The sequence below is a fragment of the Carassius gibelio genome, chromosome A15, assembly GCF_023724105.1.
Source record: "Carassius gibelio isolate Cgi1373 ecotype wild population from Czech Republic chromosome A15, carGib1.2-hapl.c, whole genome shotgun sequence".
In the NCBI taxonomy this organism is placed as follows: Eukaryota; Metazoa; Chordata; class Actinopteri; order Cypriniformes; family Cyprinidae; genus Carassius; species Carassius gibelio.
Genome location: NC_068385.1, coordinates 3,253,136 through 3,272,975, shown reverse-complemented (window position 1 = coordinate 3,272,975; position 19,840 = coordinate 3,253,136). Strand labels below are relative to the sequence as shown.

General features: G+C 37.7%; 1 protein-coding gene across 2 annotated transcripts in view; it reads left to right on the top strand.

The window, feature by feature from the left end:
- LOC128028948 (sister chromatid cohesion protein PDS5 homolog B) overlaps positions 1-19,840 on the top strand; it is a 35,910-nt gene that overhangs the window by 14,214 nt on the left and 1,856 nt on the right. For both annotated transcript variants that reach the window (XM_052616333.1, XM_052616334.1), the window contains exons 11-33: positions 1,529-1,674; positions 2,795-2,946; positions 4,167-4,280; positions 5,154-5,235; positions 5,322-5,370; positions 5,482-5,621; positions 5,701-5,816; positions 5,898-6,003; positions 6,278-6,438; positions 6,705-6,828; positions 6,990-7,148; positions 8,072-8,140; positions 10,073-10,209; positions 10,748-10,871; positions 11,548-11,752; positions 12,790-12,904; positions 13,194-13,326; positions 13,696-13,815; positions 14,217-14,279; positions 14,364-14,506; positions 16,084-16,548; positions 18,574-18,669; positions 18,771-18,882. In XM_052616333.1, coding sequence (XP_052472293.1) covers positions 1,529-1,674; positions 2,795-2,946; positions 4,167-4,280; positions 5,154-5,235; positions 5,322-5,370; positions 5,482-5,621; positions 5,701-5,816; positions 5,898-6,003; positions 6,278-6,438; positions 6,705-6,828; positions 6,990-7,148; positions 8,072-8,140; positions 10,073-10,209; positions 10,748-10,871; positions 11,548-11,752; positions 12,790-12,904; positions 13,194-13,326; positions 13,696-13,815; positions 14,217-14,279; positions 14,364-14,506; positions 16,084-16,548; positions 18,574-18,669; positions 18,771-18,882 — 3,131 coding nt within the window. The remainder of the gene's footprint in view (positions 1-1,528; positions 1,675-2,794; positions 2,947-4,166; positions 4,281-5,153; positions 5,236-5,321; positions 5,371-5,481; positions 5,622-5,700; positions 5,817-5,897; positions 6,004-6,277; positions 6,439-6,704; positions 6,829-6,989; positions 7,149-8,071; positions 8,141-10,072; positions 10,210-10,747; positions 10,872-11,547; positions 11,753-12,789; positions 12,905-13,193; positions 13,327-13,695; positions 13,816-14,216; positions 14,280-14,363; positions 14,507-16,083; positions 16,549-18,573; positions 18,670-18,770; positions 18,883-19,840) is intronic.

Below are 19,840 nucleotides of genomic sequence, written 5' to 3'. Positions count from 1 at the left end.
TTTTAACAACTGATTTTATTTGCTTGGTTAAGCATAATTCATAGTCCAAGATGACACCTAGGTTCCTGACCTGAGAAAAAACTGAGGGGAAATGATTGCCAAGTTCCTTAATAAGCCTGTTTCTCAATTTCGTGGGACCAAAAACAATAATTTCAGTTTTAGAGTAATTTGGAGAAAGTTATTTTTTAAACATTTCTTGACATCATCGAGACAGTCCAACAACTGTTGAATGGAATCAGCAGCTTTCAATGGGATATGCAACTGGGTATCATCAGCTTATAGATGAAATGAAACATTGTGCCCTCTAGTAATATTCCCTAATGGAAGCATATATAAGTTAAAAAGGAGCGGGCCCAAAATGGAACCCTGAGGGACACCACTAATAATAGGAGCTGAAGAAGAGAAAAAAATGATACAGAAAAGGACCTGTCTCTAAGATATGAAGTGAACCACTCTAAGGGAGTAACCTTGATACCAATCAAATGCTCTAAACGCCAAAGAAGTACATCATGATCAACTGTATCAAATGCAGCTGTAAGATCTAGTAGCATTAAAACAGCATTTTTACCAGCATCAACTGCAAGTATAATATCATTAGAAACCTTTAACAAAGCAGACTCTGTGCTATGATAAGCAGTGAAGCCAGATTGGAAAGGTTCCAATAAATTAGCTGAATTTAAAAACGGGATCAATTGTGATTGCACAACTTTTTCTAACAACTTTGATAAGAAAACCAGCTTAGAGACAGGGCGATAATTATTTAAAGAACCTTCATCTAAATCCTGTTTCCTAAGCAAAGGTTGAACAACAGCATGCTTAAAACAATTTGGCACTAACCCAGCATCCAAAGATGAGTTTATCAACTCTTGGATACTGGGGCCAACTTAATAGAAAGATGCTTTTATAATCTCTGAGGGAAAGACATCAAGTTAGGTGGAAGTTATTTTTTATTTTTCTCTCATATTTTTCATTTGGTTGACCAGATCACCCAGAAGAAGGATGTAATTTCCACAATTTATCCACTGCAAACATGTTTTTAATAAAAACATTTTTTTTTAAATATAATATTTATGTAATATATTATTTTATTAATTTATCATTTTATATATGTATGTGTGTGTGTATATATATATATATATATATATATATATATATATATATATATATATATATATATATAATTTTTATTTTAGCAATTTATTTATTGATAAAATTTTTATATAAAATGCATCACAATGCCAGGAAAAATTAGAATGCACATTAAACCAAATTTTGCAAGAAAGTAGTAACCACAATCCACAATCCAATCCACCTTTGTCTAATTTATTGAATGTATGTATATGTATTTTCATAAATATAATAGTGTTTATATGTGCATATATTTTTTTTAGTGTTTGTATGTATAAAATGTATTCACATTTATTTAAATGCATTCCAATTTTTTATATATATATTGAATGCATGACACAGTGAAAGTGATGCATTTTCACAATACACCAAATTGTGCATGTTTTCTTTTCTCCTGCAGAGTATTTGAAAGTAAGGTCACATGATCCAGAGGAGGCAATTCGACACGACGTCATTGTGTCCATTGTGACAGCTTCCAAAAAGGACCTCTCTCTCGTCAATGATCACCTGCTGAACTTTGTGAGGGAGAGAACTCTGGATAAGAGGGTACGTGCCAGGCTCTCTTTATGCTTGTTTGTTTGCTGTCTCTTAAACATTCTTTATTAGTGCTGCAGTCATTTTATTTCAGGCATATTATCTTAGGGCCTTTTCTCCCATTAGTACCCCAAATGAACCAGAGACTGACATCACTGCATTCAGGGCAGAGCCGAGCTGGAATACATTAGCTTCTTGTTTCTTTCCAGGCACGCTCCATTTCTTCTCCCTATAATTTAATCAGCAGTCTCCTTTAGCCACCCGAGCTAGAGGGGATGGAATAATATAAATTGGACTATAACTCACATATAACCATTCCTCAGCCTTTTCAAAATGCTTTTAGGGAGGAATTTAATTGAAGGCCCCTCTGTGTTCCTAGACAAATGACACCGCAGTATTCAAGGTGTATGTCCATCTTGTCCTCTTACACTTTGTTTGCTTCTGCTTGCCATACGCAAGATGTGGTTTGATGCAGGAACTGACAGGCTTTTCAGCTTTAGCTAAGGGGATGTTCTGTAATTTTTGTGTCTTGGTAAAACCTCAAAAAACCTCTTTGACAAATCATGCTGAGGCAAAATGTGACTAGAGTCAGTAATGTGTCCCTTTTTATTATTATTATTATTATTATTTTATTTTTTTTTTTTTCGGTAGCACTTTTCCAAATTTTAGTAAACTGCCCATCTATGAATGTAAGTTTGGGGTTAGGAAGTACTTTTTTTTTTATTGAAAGAAATTAATACTTATTTTGTAATAATTACAAAAGTTTGCAGTTACATGTTCCTTTTTTGGACGTTCGGCAAATTCTTCTGGGAAAGTATGCTTGAATTTAAAAAATGCAATATTCCTTATATTTTCAACTTTTACATAGTCGTCAAAATTATTCAGATTTTATTGCTAATATTCGATATATCACCCAGCCTTAATTTAAAGTAAATTTTGCTTCAGAAACCACCCCAAGCAAAAAAAAAAAAAAACACACAACATAACATCTTGTACCTGTGAAATATCTGTTTTCTATCTTACATGGGCTGCTGACAAAGTCAATGTATTAATGCTGGCTCTAGTCATATAATTTTTACACCAGATCAACAGAATCTCACCGAGTAGAGCTTCCCGTTGTGTTATCTTGCAGTGGCGGGTCCGTAAGGAGGCTATGATGGGTCTGGCTCAGATCTATAAGAAGTACGCCTTACAGGCGGAGGCCGGCAAAGAGGCAGCCAAGCAGATCTCCTGGATCAAAGACAAACTGCTTCACATTTACTACCAGAACAGCATCGATGACCGGTGAGTAAAGCTGAGAAGCCAGTACTTTTTCAATATTTGTATGACATCCCTGGCTATTTAAAATTCAAGCTTTATATTTAGTGTTTTTGCAGTAGTTTTTGGGGGGTTATTTTTCCTGTAAAGATATCGAGATATATATCGTATATCGAGATATACAAAATATATCGAGAGATATGTTTTGTAGGGGTGCTCCGATCACGATCAGCCGATCGTTATGCGCATCTCGTCAGTAAAGCCGGTTTTCTAATCAGCTGTTAATTCCATCAGGTGTGTGATTTCACATAGAGCAGCTGTTACTACACAGAGCCGTTGTTAATAGAGAAGATGCGCAAATCACGTTAATTTTCAGCGTTTTTTGGCGCATCTTCTCAGTTAACAACGGCTCTGTGTAGTAACAGCTGCTCTATGTGAAATCACACACCTGATGGAATTAACAGCTGATTAGAAAACCGGCTTTACTGACGAGATGTGCATTAACGATCGGTCGATCGTGATCGGAGCACCCCTAATGTTTTGCTCCATATCACCCAGCCCTTGGTGAAACTGTCCTGTCTGCCATCTTTATTCTTGAGCACTGTCCATAAGGAGGTACATAAGGCATAGTGAATGCATTATAATGCACAAAGACCACCTTTTGTAATGTTTTATTATATACAGGCCTCAAATAAACTGTTACCACAGATTCGCCCCACACTGAACCCAAAACTGAAGCCGCTGGATAAGAGAAATGCAGAGATGGTTGTAATTTGTGGCTTGCAACTCCTTTCATTTGTAATGTGAATGCATATGCTGAGTTCATTTGTGGTCTTTTTTTGTTTGAAACATGATTCTCTGTCCTAGTGTCTTGTGCTTTGCAACAAGTACTATTCAAGGAAAGTACTTTTCAAGCCTTCCTGATGTGTTGCAAAAAGCTTGTTCAAATTGTGCCCATTTTGAACTCCTGACGGATGAGTTGGTTTATAATGTTATTATATCATTAAAACATGTAATGACAACTGTGCAAATGCAATTCTATGTTATGATTGGGTCATCAATATGAGATTTGAGCTAACTTTAATGTTGTCTAAGATAATTTAAATGTGGGTAATAACATATCAAACTATATATATATATATATATATATATATATATATATATATATATATATATATATATATATATATATATTATTATTAATTTTTATGAAATGAACTGATTTTTATTTAATTTTTTTCCCTAAGGTTGCTTGTGGAGAGAATCTTCGCCCAATATCTCGTGCCTCACAATCTAGAGACTACAGAGCGAATGAAGTGTCTGTATTACTTGTATGCCACATTGGATGGAAATGCTGTCAAGTAGGTGCAGTAATTCTTGTTTTATTCTAAAACCGAGATGCCCAAACCAAAGTCTGCAGGCCAAAGTTGGCACCTAGTGACCTTTGTTATGCCCCTCCCCCCCATTCAATTTAAAAAATAAAAAACAGTCTATTAACGCATATTCATTTTTTCACTTTTGGGATCAATTTATTTTAAAAGGGCGATAATGTCAGTTGCAAACATTGTGATTGCGTTTTAAAGTACAGCAACGAGCACTGTGAAACCATTTAAAAATGCACATTCAGCAGTCTCTGTGACAGGATATAAAACAGCCAACAAAGTAAAATAATCCCAAACGTAACTGATCATAATCACATCTATTCATTTTGCACTCCTACTACAAGCCTTTTATTTAGACTAAAAACCCTTGTCATTATGGTGAGGAAGCTGGTGTTTTGAGTAGAATTTGCACATCCTGTCATGCCGGTGACTATATACCACTGCAAAAGACACATTTTGCAGTATTAAGGTTAACGGTTAATAAATTGTTATTGATCTCAAAATGTTTTAATGTAATACATTATTATAAAATATTGTTGGATTTAAGTTACATTTAATTTTGGTTCACAGCCCTCAATCAGGTTTTGTATCAAAAGGTTTGGGCACCTCTGATCTAAAAGATCTGCTTTGCTTGTTCAGAAATTGAAAAGCTGATTTTAAACCATGCAACCTGTAAACAAAAAGTCCCTCCCTTGGAAATATGTCATTATGGAGAGAAAACAGTCATTTCATGTTGTATTTAAGTATTTTATGAAGTGCTTATGAGCCTGAAAAGAGATGATTGGACCTATTAAGATGTATTTGCAGCCTTGGAATGTTGATTGTGGTTGTTGTGGTCTATCTCTCTTATAGAGCTCTGAATGAAATGTGGAAGTGTCAGAACATGCTGAGACACCACGTCAAAGACCTTCTGGATCTTATAAAACAGCCAAAAGTTGGTTTTCCCTCACAGTTACTTAGTCTTAGTTCTAGCTTTTCTAGTTTTGGATATTCTTGAATATTTTTTCTTTATTCCCCCAGTCTGATTCTTACAGTAAGGCCGTGTTCTCAAAGGTCATGGTTATCACAAGTAAGTTGTGTTGTTAAAACGATTCTCCAATCGAGTGCAATCTGCCTATTTTGTAGTAGTATCATGAAACATTCACTGAGAGGGAAACATCTCTTCATCATTGCGTTGAAGGAAACCTGCCAGACCCGGGCAAGACGCAAGACTTTGTGAAGAAGCTCGCTCAGGTTCTTGAGGAGGACGAGAAGGTCAGAAAGCAACTGGAGACTCTTGTGAGCCCATCCTGTTCATGCAAACAGGCCGAAGTCTGTGTGGTAAGTACCAAACACCTCGCAGGATAATCATGTTTTTACCGTAGCATTTGAAGTTAGTGGCTGTGTTTACACCTCACAGAAAGAAATCACCAAAAAACTGGGCAGCCCCAAACAGCCCAGCAATCCTTTCCTAGAGATGGTGAAGTTTTTATTGGAGAGGATAGCGCCTGTTCATATCGACACCGAATCCATCAGGTACATTAAGACTTTTAAATACCGGCAGTAAATGTACTATCATTTATACACACCGTCTCACTCCTTCCTCTCTCTCTGCAGTGCACTTATCAAACAGGTAAACAAATCTATAGAAGGAACTGCCGATGATGAAGATGAAGGAGTCCCGACCGAGCAAGCAATCAGAGCTGGCCTGGAGCTGCTGAAGGTGAAGAAGTCTTTAGATGTGTTAAAAACAATGGATTGTGTCCATGTTGGAAATGAGTCAAACTTACCAGTGCTATGGCATTTTCATTACTGAAGTTTAAGTCAGGGATGCCATTAAACTGATTTGAGAAACAGATGGTTTTTTTGTTTTTTTTAGGGATCTTGGCCCAATAAACTGACAACAAACTGTATCGCTCAGCCCTATTACAAATATGTAAAATTACATAGTAACCTTTTTATCATAAGTTTGATGTATGTGTCTTTACGCTCCTCAGGTCCTGTCCTTCACCCACCCTGTGTCATTCCACTCTGCTGAGACCTTCGAGTCTTTGCTTGGCTGTCTGAAAATGGATGATGAGAAGGTTGCAGAAGCTGCACTGCAGATCTTTAAAAACACCGGCAGCAAATTGGAGGAGAGCTTCCCACACATCAAATCGTACGTTTGAGTCCGTCTCATGGCCCGCACTGATCAGAAAAGCACATCTGGGCTTTATTCAAGAGGAGAAACGCTGCTTGATTTGCTCCATCAATTTAAATGTTTTCAAACATGCTTATGTTAATTGAAGACTGTTTTGTATTTCTTGATTTCTGAGATGTTCTGTCACTTTTAGGCAAAACTAATTTCTGTTGTGCTGTACAGTCATCCATAAAGTTGGATGGTGCCATTCACTCCTGCTTATTTGACTTCGTTTTGCCCCCTAGAGTCCTTTTATCAGTACTACAGCACAAAGCAAAGAAGGGTCCACCTCGCCAGGCCAAATATGCCATCCATTGCATCCATGCAATGTTTGCCAACAGAGACACACACTTTGCACAGATATTTGAGGTAAGATCGTTAAGGAAAAAAAATATCTGGAATCATGTTTTTATAATTTTTCTTTGCTTCTGAATTGAACTTTCCTTTCGCCACAGAGAACTTCATATACACACTTTAAAACTTTCTCTGGAGCTCTGGAATTCTAACCAATTGATTTCTATTTGCCACAGCCTCTGCATAAGAGTCTAGACACAGACAACATGGAACAGCTCATCACCCCTTTAACGACGCTGGGACACCTGGCCATGCTGGCCCCAGAACAGTTTGCAGCGCCGCTCAAATCTTTGGTGGCCAATTTCATCGTTAAAGACCTGCTAATGAACGACCGGGTTAGTGATAGCATTGATCATTACATTGAGAAGACAAAGCAATCAATGTGATGCACTTTGTTAAAATGCATTTTTATGTTTTGCCTTCTGGTGAAGTAGTGCATTATGCGGCAATCAAAATTACTCTGAATTGCGCAAGCGTGCATGATGTACTTAATGTGCATTGTGAACACAATGGTGTCTTTTTTCTTTTCTTTTTTTTCCTTTTTTTTTATTTGTGTATTTTTAGCTGATACAGGATGTGCCTAAATTATATGTTTATAAATAACTTTTTTTTATATATATTACTGTTCTAATATAACATGTTCAGTTCCAGTAGTAAAAGCAGTATATTCCAATATTATAATGTCAATAAAAAAAGCCTATATTTAAAAATGTATTAAATATTAATGTATTTTTTTATGAAGCCTTAAAGGCTTTTTAAAAAGCTGTATAAAAAAAAATAATAATAATAAAATAGCAAAAACCATTAGACATTTAAATCATTAATCATGATAATGGAAATCATAGCTGATCTAGAGAACAGCATTAAATACGCATGTTGTTTATTTGCCTCTAGCATTAACTAATTTAGACTTATTGAATTAATGTGATTTCATGGGGATGTGCTTGCTTAAGGCTTAAATCAACCCAGTATATAATTATAAGAGTAAATGGGTGAGGAAAAAAGAAGAGATCCTTTTTATTGATCTCAGTTGATTGACCTTGTGGGCATAGTTTTATTTTCATTTTGCAGTGGTTTTAAAGCAAGTTGTGTGCTTTAATTAACATAGACGTGCGACACGTCACTTTTGTAACATGAAGTGTTTATTTTTTACTGGTAACCTTGTTAGCAAACTTTCAGACCAAGCAATAAAGGATCCTCCACACTCTCGGGTTTTGAGGCATTTGATACTGATCTAGATTTTCTGTTTGCTGCAAAGATTCCTGGCAAGAAAACCACCAAGCTGTGGGTTCCGGATGATGAAGTCTCTCCTGAAACATTGGCTAAGGTAAGACGCAGCTATGATTTGACTTGCCATTTATTATTCATTTTTAAATTGAAGAAAGTACCAGTGATTCACTTCTCAGCCAGTATTGCATAGATTCCCAACAGAAATGGATAGATGGGTTCTTTTCTTTTTTTTTTTTTTCTCCTTTACATATGCCGCGTTTCCACCGAAATTACCCAGAACATTTGTACCAGGAACTTTTTTTACCAGGAACTTTTTTCCCCCCAGACCTGTTGCTTTCTGCATTTCCACCGCGGTGTGAAGTACCGGGTAGATTAGGCAAATAGACTGGTGACGTAGGTCTGCACGCGTTTCTCAATACAAAGTACCGCTGATTTAAAAAAAAAAAAAAAAAAAATATGCTGATTTTGGACGTGCATCCTCGGTAGTTGGTTCAGACTTTGTGCATTCGTCTTGGGAGTGTGATGTCCGCAACAACGCAAGTCCGGTAAATCTATAAACAGCAGCGTACTTGATAACTTCAGTCAGCTCGTCTTGGCTACTGCGATTTTCCTTACTGTATATTAACAATAAAATGAAATAGGATATCAAATACCACTGCCTCCTTTGGTTTTCATTTAAGCATAATAACAGCTGCAGAAATGTACTTAGCTCAGGGATATATGTGTATATGCAGCCATTACAATAAAACGAAATATTATATAAATTTGCCTTTTTTATTTTCATTTTAACATATAGATAAATTGAATACAGAACAAAGAAAACCTGTTAGATTTACCCCGCAGCTGAATTATATTTTATGTTTAACCACTAAAGACACATCAGAGCCAGCGGCACATATCAGTAGGTCTATCCGAGGTGAGGGCTGCTTCTCGTCGGATAGATGATCGCTGAGCTCCCGCTGATTGCGTGGAGCTGACCGTCTCTGAGATCGGCAAAACACATTTTTAAATAGGCGCTATCTTTATAAATAAACCATAGATTTGAGTTTTAAACAACTACATTCTCGCCTGAAATACTTTTAAAATTAAATTTCATGACACAATAACAGTAATATTTGAAAATGATTCGAATAAATGGTGTTTGAACTCAACCAATGCTGCGTGAACTCAGATCGCTTTGGCTACTGCAATTTTCCCCTCAGTATATTTACAATAAAACGAAATAGGATATAAAATATCACTGCCTCCTTTCGTTTTCATTTAAGCATAATAACAGCTGCAGAAATGTACTTAGTTCAGGGATATGTGTATATGCAGCCATTACACTGAAACAAAATATTATATAAATTTGCCTTTTTTATTTTCATTTTAACATATAGATAAATTGAATACAGACCAAAGAAAACCTGTTAGATTGACCCCGCAGCTGAATTATATTTTATGTTTAACCACTGAAGACACATCAGAGCCAGCGGCACATATCAGAAGGTCTATCCGAGGTGAGGGCTGCTTCTCGTCGGATAGATGATCACTGAGCTCCCGCTGATCGAGTGGAGCTCACCGTCTCTGAGATCGGCGAAACACATTTTTAAATAGGCGCTGTCTTTATAAATAATCAACAGATTTGAGTTTTAAACAACTACATTCTCGCCTGAAATACTTTTAAAATTACATTTCATGACACAATAACAGTAATATTTTGAAAATGTTGATCCGAATAAATGGTGCTGGGTGAACTCAACCAATCAGCGTGTTTAGCGCCAAAGTCCCGCCCCCGAAAGTTCCGGAACTTTGAAAAAGTACCACCTCACCAGCAGGGACTTTCTGAGGGGCATTTTTTTACCCGGAACTTTATTTAGTTCCTAGTTCCTGCGGTGGAAACACACCAAGTACCAGGCAAAGTCCCTAGTTCCTGGGTAAAGTTCCTGCGGTGGAAACGCGGCTATAGTAAATAGATGGCACCTCAGCTTGCACTCACAGGAGATGATAGCGAGGAGTGAAGTATGTTCAGTGTTTCTGTGTGTCTCAGATTCAGGGTCTGAAACTGATGGTCAGATGGCTGCTCGGTGTGAAGAACAACCAGAGTAAATCTGGCAACTCCACTCTGAGAATGCTGACGGCTATCCTGAGCAGCGACGGTGACCTGACGGAGCAGGGCAAGATGGGGTGAGTGACAACACTTTCCAACACTTTTTCCAACACTTTTGACAAATATACTGTTCAGTAGTTGAAGGTCTGTAAACAAAATGCTGTTTTTGAAAGGAGTCTCTTTATGCTCACCAAGGCTGCATTTATTTGATTGAAATCCAGTAATTATAGTAATATTGTGAAATAGTTTTACAATTTAAAACCACTGTTTTCTAATTTAATATATTTTACTGTCTAGTTTATTCCCTGGATTGTCAGCAGCCAGCACTCAAGTCTTTAGTGACAACATGGTCTTTCAGAAATCATTGTGATATGCTGATTTAGTGATAAAGTTGTGCTGCTTAATATTACATAATTTTTTTTGTGGAAACTGGTAAGAAAAAGTTTCAGCATTCTTTTGTCATATTGTTATTATAATTAAATAGAAAACTCAATGCCCAAATAAATTAATGAACCCCTTATACTGTAAAATGATTGCATACATGGCACATTTTTATTGTATTTATCTGTCTGTAATATGGGAGTGATTTCATGTGCTGATTTTCTGTGTGTACAGTAAGCCGGACATGTCTCGTCTGCGGCTGGCAGCCGGCTGTGCCATACTTCGTCTCGCTCAGGAGCCGTGCTACCATGAGATCATCACCCTGGAGCAGTACCAGCTCTGCGCCCTTGTCATCAACGTAAGACCCATCGCCAGGCTCCTTGTCTGACTCCATATTGGCCTTATGGACTTATATTTCATCTTAATGGCAAAAAGAAAATCCCTTAACATCATTTTAATGGGTTACTGTGGTTTGACTAACAGGCTGGTAGTGTAGTGATTCGCTGTCTTCCTGGTCACCAGTCATGCTCTATAATGTAATTTAATGTCCAGTTTATCTGACTGATAAAATCAGAAGTCCGCTTCTGTACCCCAGATTAAATCCATTGAAAACAATATCTTTCTTACTGCAGATAGAAGGTGTAGCCTCATTCAAAAACCTGTTACTCTTTCGGATATTTAATTGATTTAATTGAGTTTTGGTTGTCTGTCACCAGTAGAAAAATGGTTTCAGAGGAAGTGATTCATCTTTCACAATATGATGATGAATGTGCATTAAAAAAAGTAAATGGGGTCAGTTTGTATTTAATGATGACCTATACAGTAAACCAAAAAGTTGTAGGTTCAAACCAAAAAAAAAAAAAGATGGTTCAGGAGTGGACACCATTGCACAAGCCTGATGGTGGCACTTAACCCCAGACTACTCTAGAGTGTGTGTCCTTGAAGTGTTTCGTTGAATTGAATAAAAAAAAATCATTGAATAAAAGCATAAGCTAAACTATTCATGAGGAACTAATGAATCCTGTCTTTCTCAGGACGAGTGCTACCAGGTGCGACAGGCCTTCGCTCAGAAGCTACACAAAGGTCTGTGCAGATTGCGTCTACCACTGGAATATCTGGCCGTGTTCACGTTGTGTGCCAAAGACCCAGTGAAGGAGCGCAGGGCACATGCCCGCCAGTGCCTGGTCAAAAACATCAACCTGCGCAGGGAATACCTGAAACAGCATGCAGCAGTCAGCGGTAAGGAGAGCCTGTCTAAATCCTGCTCGGAAGGCAAGGGCTAGGAATGAAGAACAGTTCATATTTAGTTTATATTAAAAAGTACTTTAATTGACTGGTTTGTTGTTTGTTGTGTTGCATGAAACAACAACCATATGTCTTGTTTGAATTAGTAACTCTTCTGAGTTGATTTTTATTTTTTTTTATTATTCTGTACAAAAAAAATCCTGTTCAATTTAGGGAGTCAAAATCTAATTCCAAAATGATTCTCAGTGCATAGTAATTGACAGGCTCGTGGTGCAGTTTCAATGGATTTTGCCCTCCAGGTCTTCACCCCAGTCACATGACTAAAAACTATGAATTTTTAGTAATTAATTTAAAATTCATTATAAATTAAAGAAATGATTCTTCAGTTCATATACATGTTAGGATCTTTATTTTGTAGTAAAACATTTTTTTTAAGTGTGACGTTTACCACCATGTTTTCATTCGGCTTATATAGACTGTCAGATGTCGTTTTGTGTAATGAATCGCTGAAGAAAAAAACCCTCATGTCTAACTCTAACCACTGCTGTATTATAAAAGTGGAAATATTTAGGCACCTCACAATTTATTTAGATTTGAAACAAGGACTCACAATTCCATTCCATATTGATTCACAATGCATCTTAATGCATCTTTCAAATATTGAAAGCGTCATTTAGGAATCGGAAGCAGAATCAAATTCCCTGTTAGATAGTGATCTTTTTAGTTAATATTCATGCATCTTCTGGTACATTGAAATCTTTAGCTGCTGAGTTGAACTGTTCATCAGGATCATTATGCAAAAGAGCCGGTTGTTATGCCTGTCCTGTCAAGTGGATTCGCAGGTCCATTGTGTTGGTATCTTCATCTGTTGCTCATAAATTAATTCTTTGCACGTCATGAATTCCAATCGTAATTCATACTCATGAGCCACAGGACAAACTTTGGCTATTGTAAAATATTGTGGGTCTGGGAATATGTCTAGGTTTTATAACACTGATATTAATAATAAAGCATGTATTTGTGTACTGCAGAAAAGCTGATCTCGCTCCTGCCGGAGTATGTGGTGCCATATGCAATTCACCTTTTGGTCCACGACCCAGACTACGTGAAAGTCCAGGACATCGAGCAGCTCAAAGACATCAAAGAGTGAGCCCACACAAACTCCTTACGCTGCTCTTCCATCTTTAATTGGAGAATGTTTATCTCTTCATTGGGTTGTCCGTTGATGCTTTGAAAATGTCAGATGCGTAATTTGAGCTAGATATTTGTTACAAATATGTTGCCTGTCAAATTTTAATAAACAGTGGAGAAAATGTGCAGCTTGTTAGATGTTTGGCTGGCTGCCGAAAACACTGATAAATGGTGTTCCAGAGCTGCCATCTGCCTTTAATCTTGAGAATGATGTTTCTCTCTCATATCTTCCCTTTTACTTCAGGGCTTTGTGGTTTGTTTTGGAGATCCTAATGGCCAAAAATGAAAACAACAGCCATGCGTTTATCAGGAAAATGGTGGAAAACATAAAACAGACAAAAGATGGACAGTGTCCGGATGATCCCAAAATTAATGAGGTCCGTCTTGTTTTAGAGTGATGCTTTGTTTTCCTTATATGGTTTTTCAAAAGTTGTTCTAACTAACAACATGTTTAGGGATTTTTAAATGATTATATAAAATGAATCAATACTTTTTATTCAGAAAGGAAGGCATTAAATTGATCAGAAGTGACAGAAATCTCTTATAAGATTATACAATTCTATTTAAATAAATGCGTTTAATGCTTTGACCCTTGTTCATATTTACATTATTGTTCTACTGTTGTCTTCTAGTGGCATTATGAACAGTTGACTATTTAGTATCTTGCTCTGTGAAAATGATCACACACAAATTGATTTTACACTTCTCAATTCTCTCTCTCTCTTTCTCTCTCTCTCCCCTTGCAGAAATTGTACACAGTGTGTGATGTAGCCATGAACATCGTCATCTCCAAAAGTACCACATATAGTCTAGAGTCGCCTAAAGATCCTGTACTGCCTGCGCGCTACTTCACACAACCGGACAAGGTGTTTAACTATTTCCTTTGTTGAACTGCTGCAGGGCTTCCAGTTATAGACATATCAGGGAATTATTTATTTTAGTTTTTTTTGTTTGCTCAAAAGGGACTGGAAAGTGGATGGGGGTAGGGAGGCAGTATAGGATTATGACTGGATTTGAACCCATATCTCCCATGAACAGCAGCTTTTTATTTACGTATCATAATGTATACATAATGTCTGTAGTGTTTATACAATTTTCTTTAGAAAAATAAAATATAAGTCTTGATCTAGTCAGAAGTCATAGAAAGTGATTTGTCAGTAGGTGTGGAAGCCCTGCTGCGGGCACAAACTTTAACTCCATTTGCAGATTTGACATCAGAATAAAAAAAAAAGTCTGTTCAAGTAAAAAAAAAAACATTTTCTTTCAGAATTTCAGTAACACGAAAAACTATCTGCCGGCTGAGATGAAGTCATTCTTTACCCCAGGAAAGGTATGTATTTGCCCTCTATTCTGTGCTTTTAGCCTTCTTGGGTCTAACAGGACTGTGAAATTGACTGCTTGATTCTCTCTGCAGCCCAAGGCAGCAAACGTGCTGGGAGCCGTGAACAAGCCCTTGTCCGCCACAGGAAAACTGCAGACCAAACTCTCTCGCATGGAGACCATGAGCAATGCCAGCAGTAACTCCAACCCCGGCTCCCCTGGCCGCAGTAAAGGACGGTTAGTGTCACAAACCCACGTACATGTGAGCTCATTCATATACACTACCATTTCAAAGTTAAATCATATTCAACAAGGACTCATTCAGTTGATGTGATTATTAAACACATTTATTCATTAAACGCAGTTGAAAAAGATTTCAGTTTAAGATCAGTGCTGCTATTTTTTTTTTATTGCTTCACAACTGTTTTCCACAATAATATTAAATGTTTCTTGCACAGCAAATCAGCATATTAGAATGATTTCTGAAAGATCATGAGACACTAAAGACTGGAGTAATGATGCTGAAAATTCAACTTTACCTTCACAGGAAATATTAACATTTAAAAATATATTAAAAGTTATTTAAAAATTTTGATATTACTGTATTTTTTATCAAATAAATGCATTGGTGAGCATGGGAGATGTCTTTTAAAAACATTTTTAAAAAAAAGCTTCCGAACAGTAGTGTATATGGATGATTACACGGTGTTTCAAGAAAATTTTCTCAAGTTTACATTTGCATGTAAATTGTACAAAAATGGTGGTTATAGGTCTTTTTTTTTTTTGTTCTTTTAAGCAAATTTATGGTTCAAATATGCTGCTTATCTCAATTTTTTTTTATTTTAGTTTATAAATAGTTATATAAAGTTATTTATTAATTTCATGAGTTTTATGTATGCTTAGTAACTTAGTAATCCGGCCTCAATATTGCTTTATTGAAAAACAATGTCATGGCTAGAGATGGCTTTCACACTCTAATCTGTGTGCCACTTTGGAAAATATGTAGTTTAGCACGTCCCTAAAAACAACATATTTGTAGCTTTATCTGTTCAGCAGCATAAATTTGTTCCAGATGTCCCATTAAACCAATGGTGGTGAGCATGAACACACAAGCATTATAAATAACATGAGACACACTGCCTCTCCTCGGACTGTAATATTGTCATGCCTCCTACTGTGGACTAAACAGGCTCTTTTGAGGCCACAGTGCTCAGTAATCATCCCGCCTTTCAACATCCCTGCTCGAGTGAAAGCAGGGAGGATAGGTGTTGCAATGGTTATCTCCAAATAGGTGTCATTGAAATTCTTTTGAATGGAGTGTTTCATGGATCAGCGTCACGAAAGCACAATAATTTCAGTTTTCTTTTACCTGTGTCACATTGAAATAACGCTTGGGGGATGTACTGCTTGATGGCATTGAGATGACTCATGGCATCCCTCAATACTTTTAATCTCTTTATTATTTTATTAATTTATAAAGCCAAACTCATAGGTGTCCTTATATTCAAAGACAAACAAATGAAAAATTACTTCTTTTTTATATATATTATATTTATTGTGAATTTTATTAATCTATTTCAATACAATATTATATATATATATATATATATATATATATATATATATATATATATATTGTGAATTTTATTAATCTATTTCAATACAATATTATATATATATATATATATATATATATATATAGAGAGAGAGAGAGAGAGAGAGAGAGAGAGAGAGAGAGAGAGAGAGAGAGAGAGACACACACACATATACAATACAAGAGTAGACAACAACCTAAATATATATTTTCAACCCAGGCTGGACTCTGCTGATGTGGACCACAGTGAGAATGAAGACATTTCAATGAAGAGCCCATCTGAGACAGAAAAGCCCAGCAGGGGGCGCAAGCGGGGTGCTGCAGCCAACCAGGATGACAAAGGCCAGGAGTCCAAGCCCAAACGGGGCCGAAAGAAAGCAGCCAACACGAGCACTGATGATGCCGAGGACCAGTGGGGCGAAGACGGCAGCATGGCAGAGGCCAGCATGGAGACCGAAGATGAACAGAACAGTCCACCCAAGAAAGGGCGACGAGGACGGCCCCCCAAATCAGCAGCCTCAAAGGACGAGACACCCAGCAAGGGCAGGAGGGGTCGAAGGAAGACTGCTCCACCTGCAGATGAAGAAAATGAGGAAGAGCTGGAGGAAGAGGAGGACGATGAGGATGATGCAGGCAGTGAAAATATGGAGGTGAAGCCCAAAGGCAGAAGAGGACGTAAACCAAGGTGAGTGGCTGCCTGTATGCCCTAATATTCTTCCTCATGTGTATGTATATGTGTGTGTGTGTGTATATATATATAAAGGTCATACATAGAGCTGCACGATTAATCGTTAAAAGATCGCGATCTCGATTCAGACACCCTCTCGATCTCATTTCTAAAAGACAACGATTCCCCGAGTCTGTTAAACCTTTGACAAAGTCTTACCGGATCATTCAAATCCGTGCGCGCACTGCCGCTGACACAGAGAGAGCTCTTACCATGTTTGGTTAAGAAACATCTTCACAAACAGTCTTTTCAACTACACAGTATTATATCTGTCTTACAGTCATTTATATTATCACAGAAATACTGGGATAAAGTTTATAGTTTAAATATAAACATTGATGTCTATATGGCAGCGATCAAAATATAACAAATCCCCTTTTGAAAGTACTGCGCTTTAAATAACGTTTGAGTCGATTGCATTGTTTCACCAATAGGTGGCGACAAGTGTCTTAGGGTGTACTCACACTAGCCAGCTTGAACCGTGCCCGGGTGCGTTTGACTACCAAAGCGCGGTTCGTTTGACTAGTGTGAGTGCTCCGAATCGTGCCCGGGCGCGGCTCGATTGGCCGGCCCTGGCCCGCTTGGAAGAGGTGGGCCAGGGCACGGTTCAGTTGGACTCGGGCGCGGTTCGCATGCAGTGTGAGCGCTAACCGTGCCGGAGCACGGAAAAGGACGCGTTGCGTCACGGTTTTGCGATGCTCCAAAACCAACATGACAGGGAAAGGGTCGCTTTGGTCTACGGCAGAGGTGCAAAACGCATAAAAACTAAAAACTGCAAAATCCTTGCTGCACTTCAGCTGGTACATTGCAAACATCCTCATACGAGCAGCGCGATTACGTGAAAATTTTCGCGCCACTAAGGCGACACATCTGTTTAACAACAGGCTGTGAGAGTGCTGTGGACAAAACGACACAAAATTATCCACAAAGAAAACAGAGCGATGTACTCCATTGCGTTCAGAGAGCCTGTTTATCCCGAAACCATCGCACCATAATGACGTAAGCGTGCTCCGGCACGAATGCTGAAACGCTATATGTGAGTGCAGGCCAGAGGGGGAGTGGGGAGGGGGGACAATCGTACTCGGGCCTGGTTCATGGCAACTGTGCCTAGTGTGAGTACACCCTTAATTTATTTGTCAATGAATACATTTTTCATTCAAGAGAATCGTTCAAAAACGCTGATTCATCCAGAAATGAAACAAGTGTAGTAGGTTTATGAGTGAGTCGTTGAATCAGTGATCTAAACAACTTTTTCATCATTCTAATATTAAAAAAACTGGGGTTTTAAATATATTATATATACACTACCAGTCAAAAGTTTTTGAACCATAAGATGTGTAATGTTTTTTTAAAGTCTCTTCTGCTCACCAAACTATATTTATCTGATCCAAAGTACAGCAAAAACAGTAAAGTTTTGAAATATTTATCATTTAAAATAACTGCTTTCACTTGAATGTATTTTAAAATGTAATTTATTTCTGTGGTGTGCAGCTGTATTTTCAGCATCATTACTCCAGTCTTCAGTGTCACATGATCTTCAGAAATCATTCTAATATGCTGTTTTGCCGTTCAAAAAAAACATTATTATTATTATTATTATTATTATTATTATGTTGAAAACAGATGAGTACATTTTTTTCAGGTTTCTTTGATAGAAAGTTCAGAAGAACAATAATTGTGTGTAATAGAAATATTTTGTTATAAATGTCTTTGTCACACTTGATCAATTTAAAGAATCCTTGCAAAATAATTAATTTATATACTTGTGATAATGATAATGTTAATAGTAATAATAATAATAAAGAATCGTAGGAGAATCGTGATCTCTATATGAGATCAAAAAATCGTGATTCTCAATTTATCCAGAATCGTGCAGCCCTAGTCATACATATATATGACCTTATAGGTGAACTGGTACTAAACGTACTGAATACCCACAATCCCTTTATTCTTAACATGTGTATTTGAAATGGTTTTTCACAGAGGAGAGGCAGATACCACCAGCGATTCTGTGGAATCCACACCTCAGAAAAGAAGAGGACGACCTCCAAAGTCACAGACAGCAGCTAAGAAAGCCAGGTACAAAGCTTTCTGGCATTTACCCTTGATGCTGACTGGAGTATATACTTGTGATTAGGTCTGTTTCATGGGTTTTTTCTGACTCATACAATCTGTTTTAGCGGTGGGAGATCAAGAGCTGCTGCCAACCAGGAAGAGGAGTCTGAAGAGGAGATGGGCATAGCCCAGCAGAGTGAGGACGAAGAGGATGAGGCAATGGACTCTTCACCTAAAGTGAGTTTCCTTTCTCCTGAAACTCTTACCACACATTAAGATTATATGTTTTTCAGTGGTTCAGAGGATCTGTAAATCTTTCACCATCATCATCAGTCATTTCTCCTTAAGTCGTGTCTACTCCAGACTAGGGATGGGTATCGTTAAGGTTTTAACAGTATTACTACTCTTACCGATACTGCTTAACAGTCCGGTACTTTAACAGTATTCTTATCGTTACTTTGTGTTGTTACTTTGTGTTGTTACTTTGTGTTGTGTTAGGCAGTCGAAAACTTTGCATTTCTCTGTCTGCACATAATGCACTTTTTAAAGAAGCTTTAACAGATTGCTTGTGCTTCCGCCCTTACATGCAAAAAAATTGTTGCACTAATGACAACCAGCGTTGTCTGCATCAACTCTAGTGAAGTATAATCACACATTGGAACGTTTTGCTGTCTCCGCCATCGTCAATCTTTTTTTTAAGAAGGAGTTTTCGTAATGTAAGGGGCCGTTCACATATTGCATCTAAAAAAACGCGTGGAAAACGCTAGGCACGCCGCTTTCTGATTTTTTTTCACCAAAGCCTTCGGGCACTTGCTAAGCAACTATGACCTGCTCTCTCCATGAAGACGCTATCAGCTGTTCCTTCATCTTGGCTGAGCTTTCAACGTTGTTACGGAAAAGGTGAGGAAGTTACATGACCTGCAGTGCGCTTGTGGCATTCTGAAACATTGAGATGTTTTTAACTCGATGCGGTGCGGACGTGCCTGGAAAAAGTAGCTTGTCACAGCGTGTGCGCGTCGCGACCACGTGGCTTTCATTATGAGCGCGCATACCGCGCGCCTACATTTGAAATAACGAACTTGAGCACGCAAAAGACGCGATATGTGAACGGCCCCTTATGCGTGTGCGTGCGCCGCGCTCGTTCTTGTTGTGTGTGTGTGTGTGTGTGTGTGACAGACAGCCTCTGTCTGAGAGA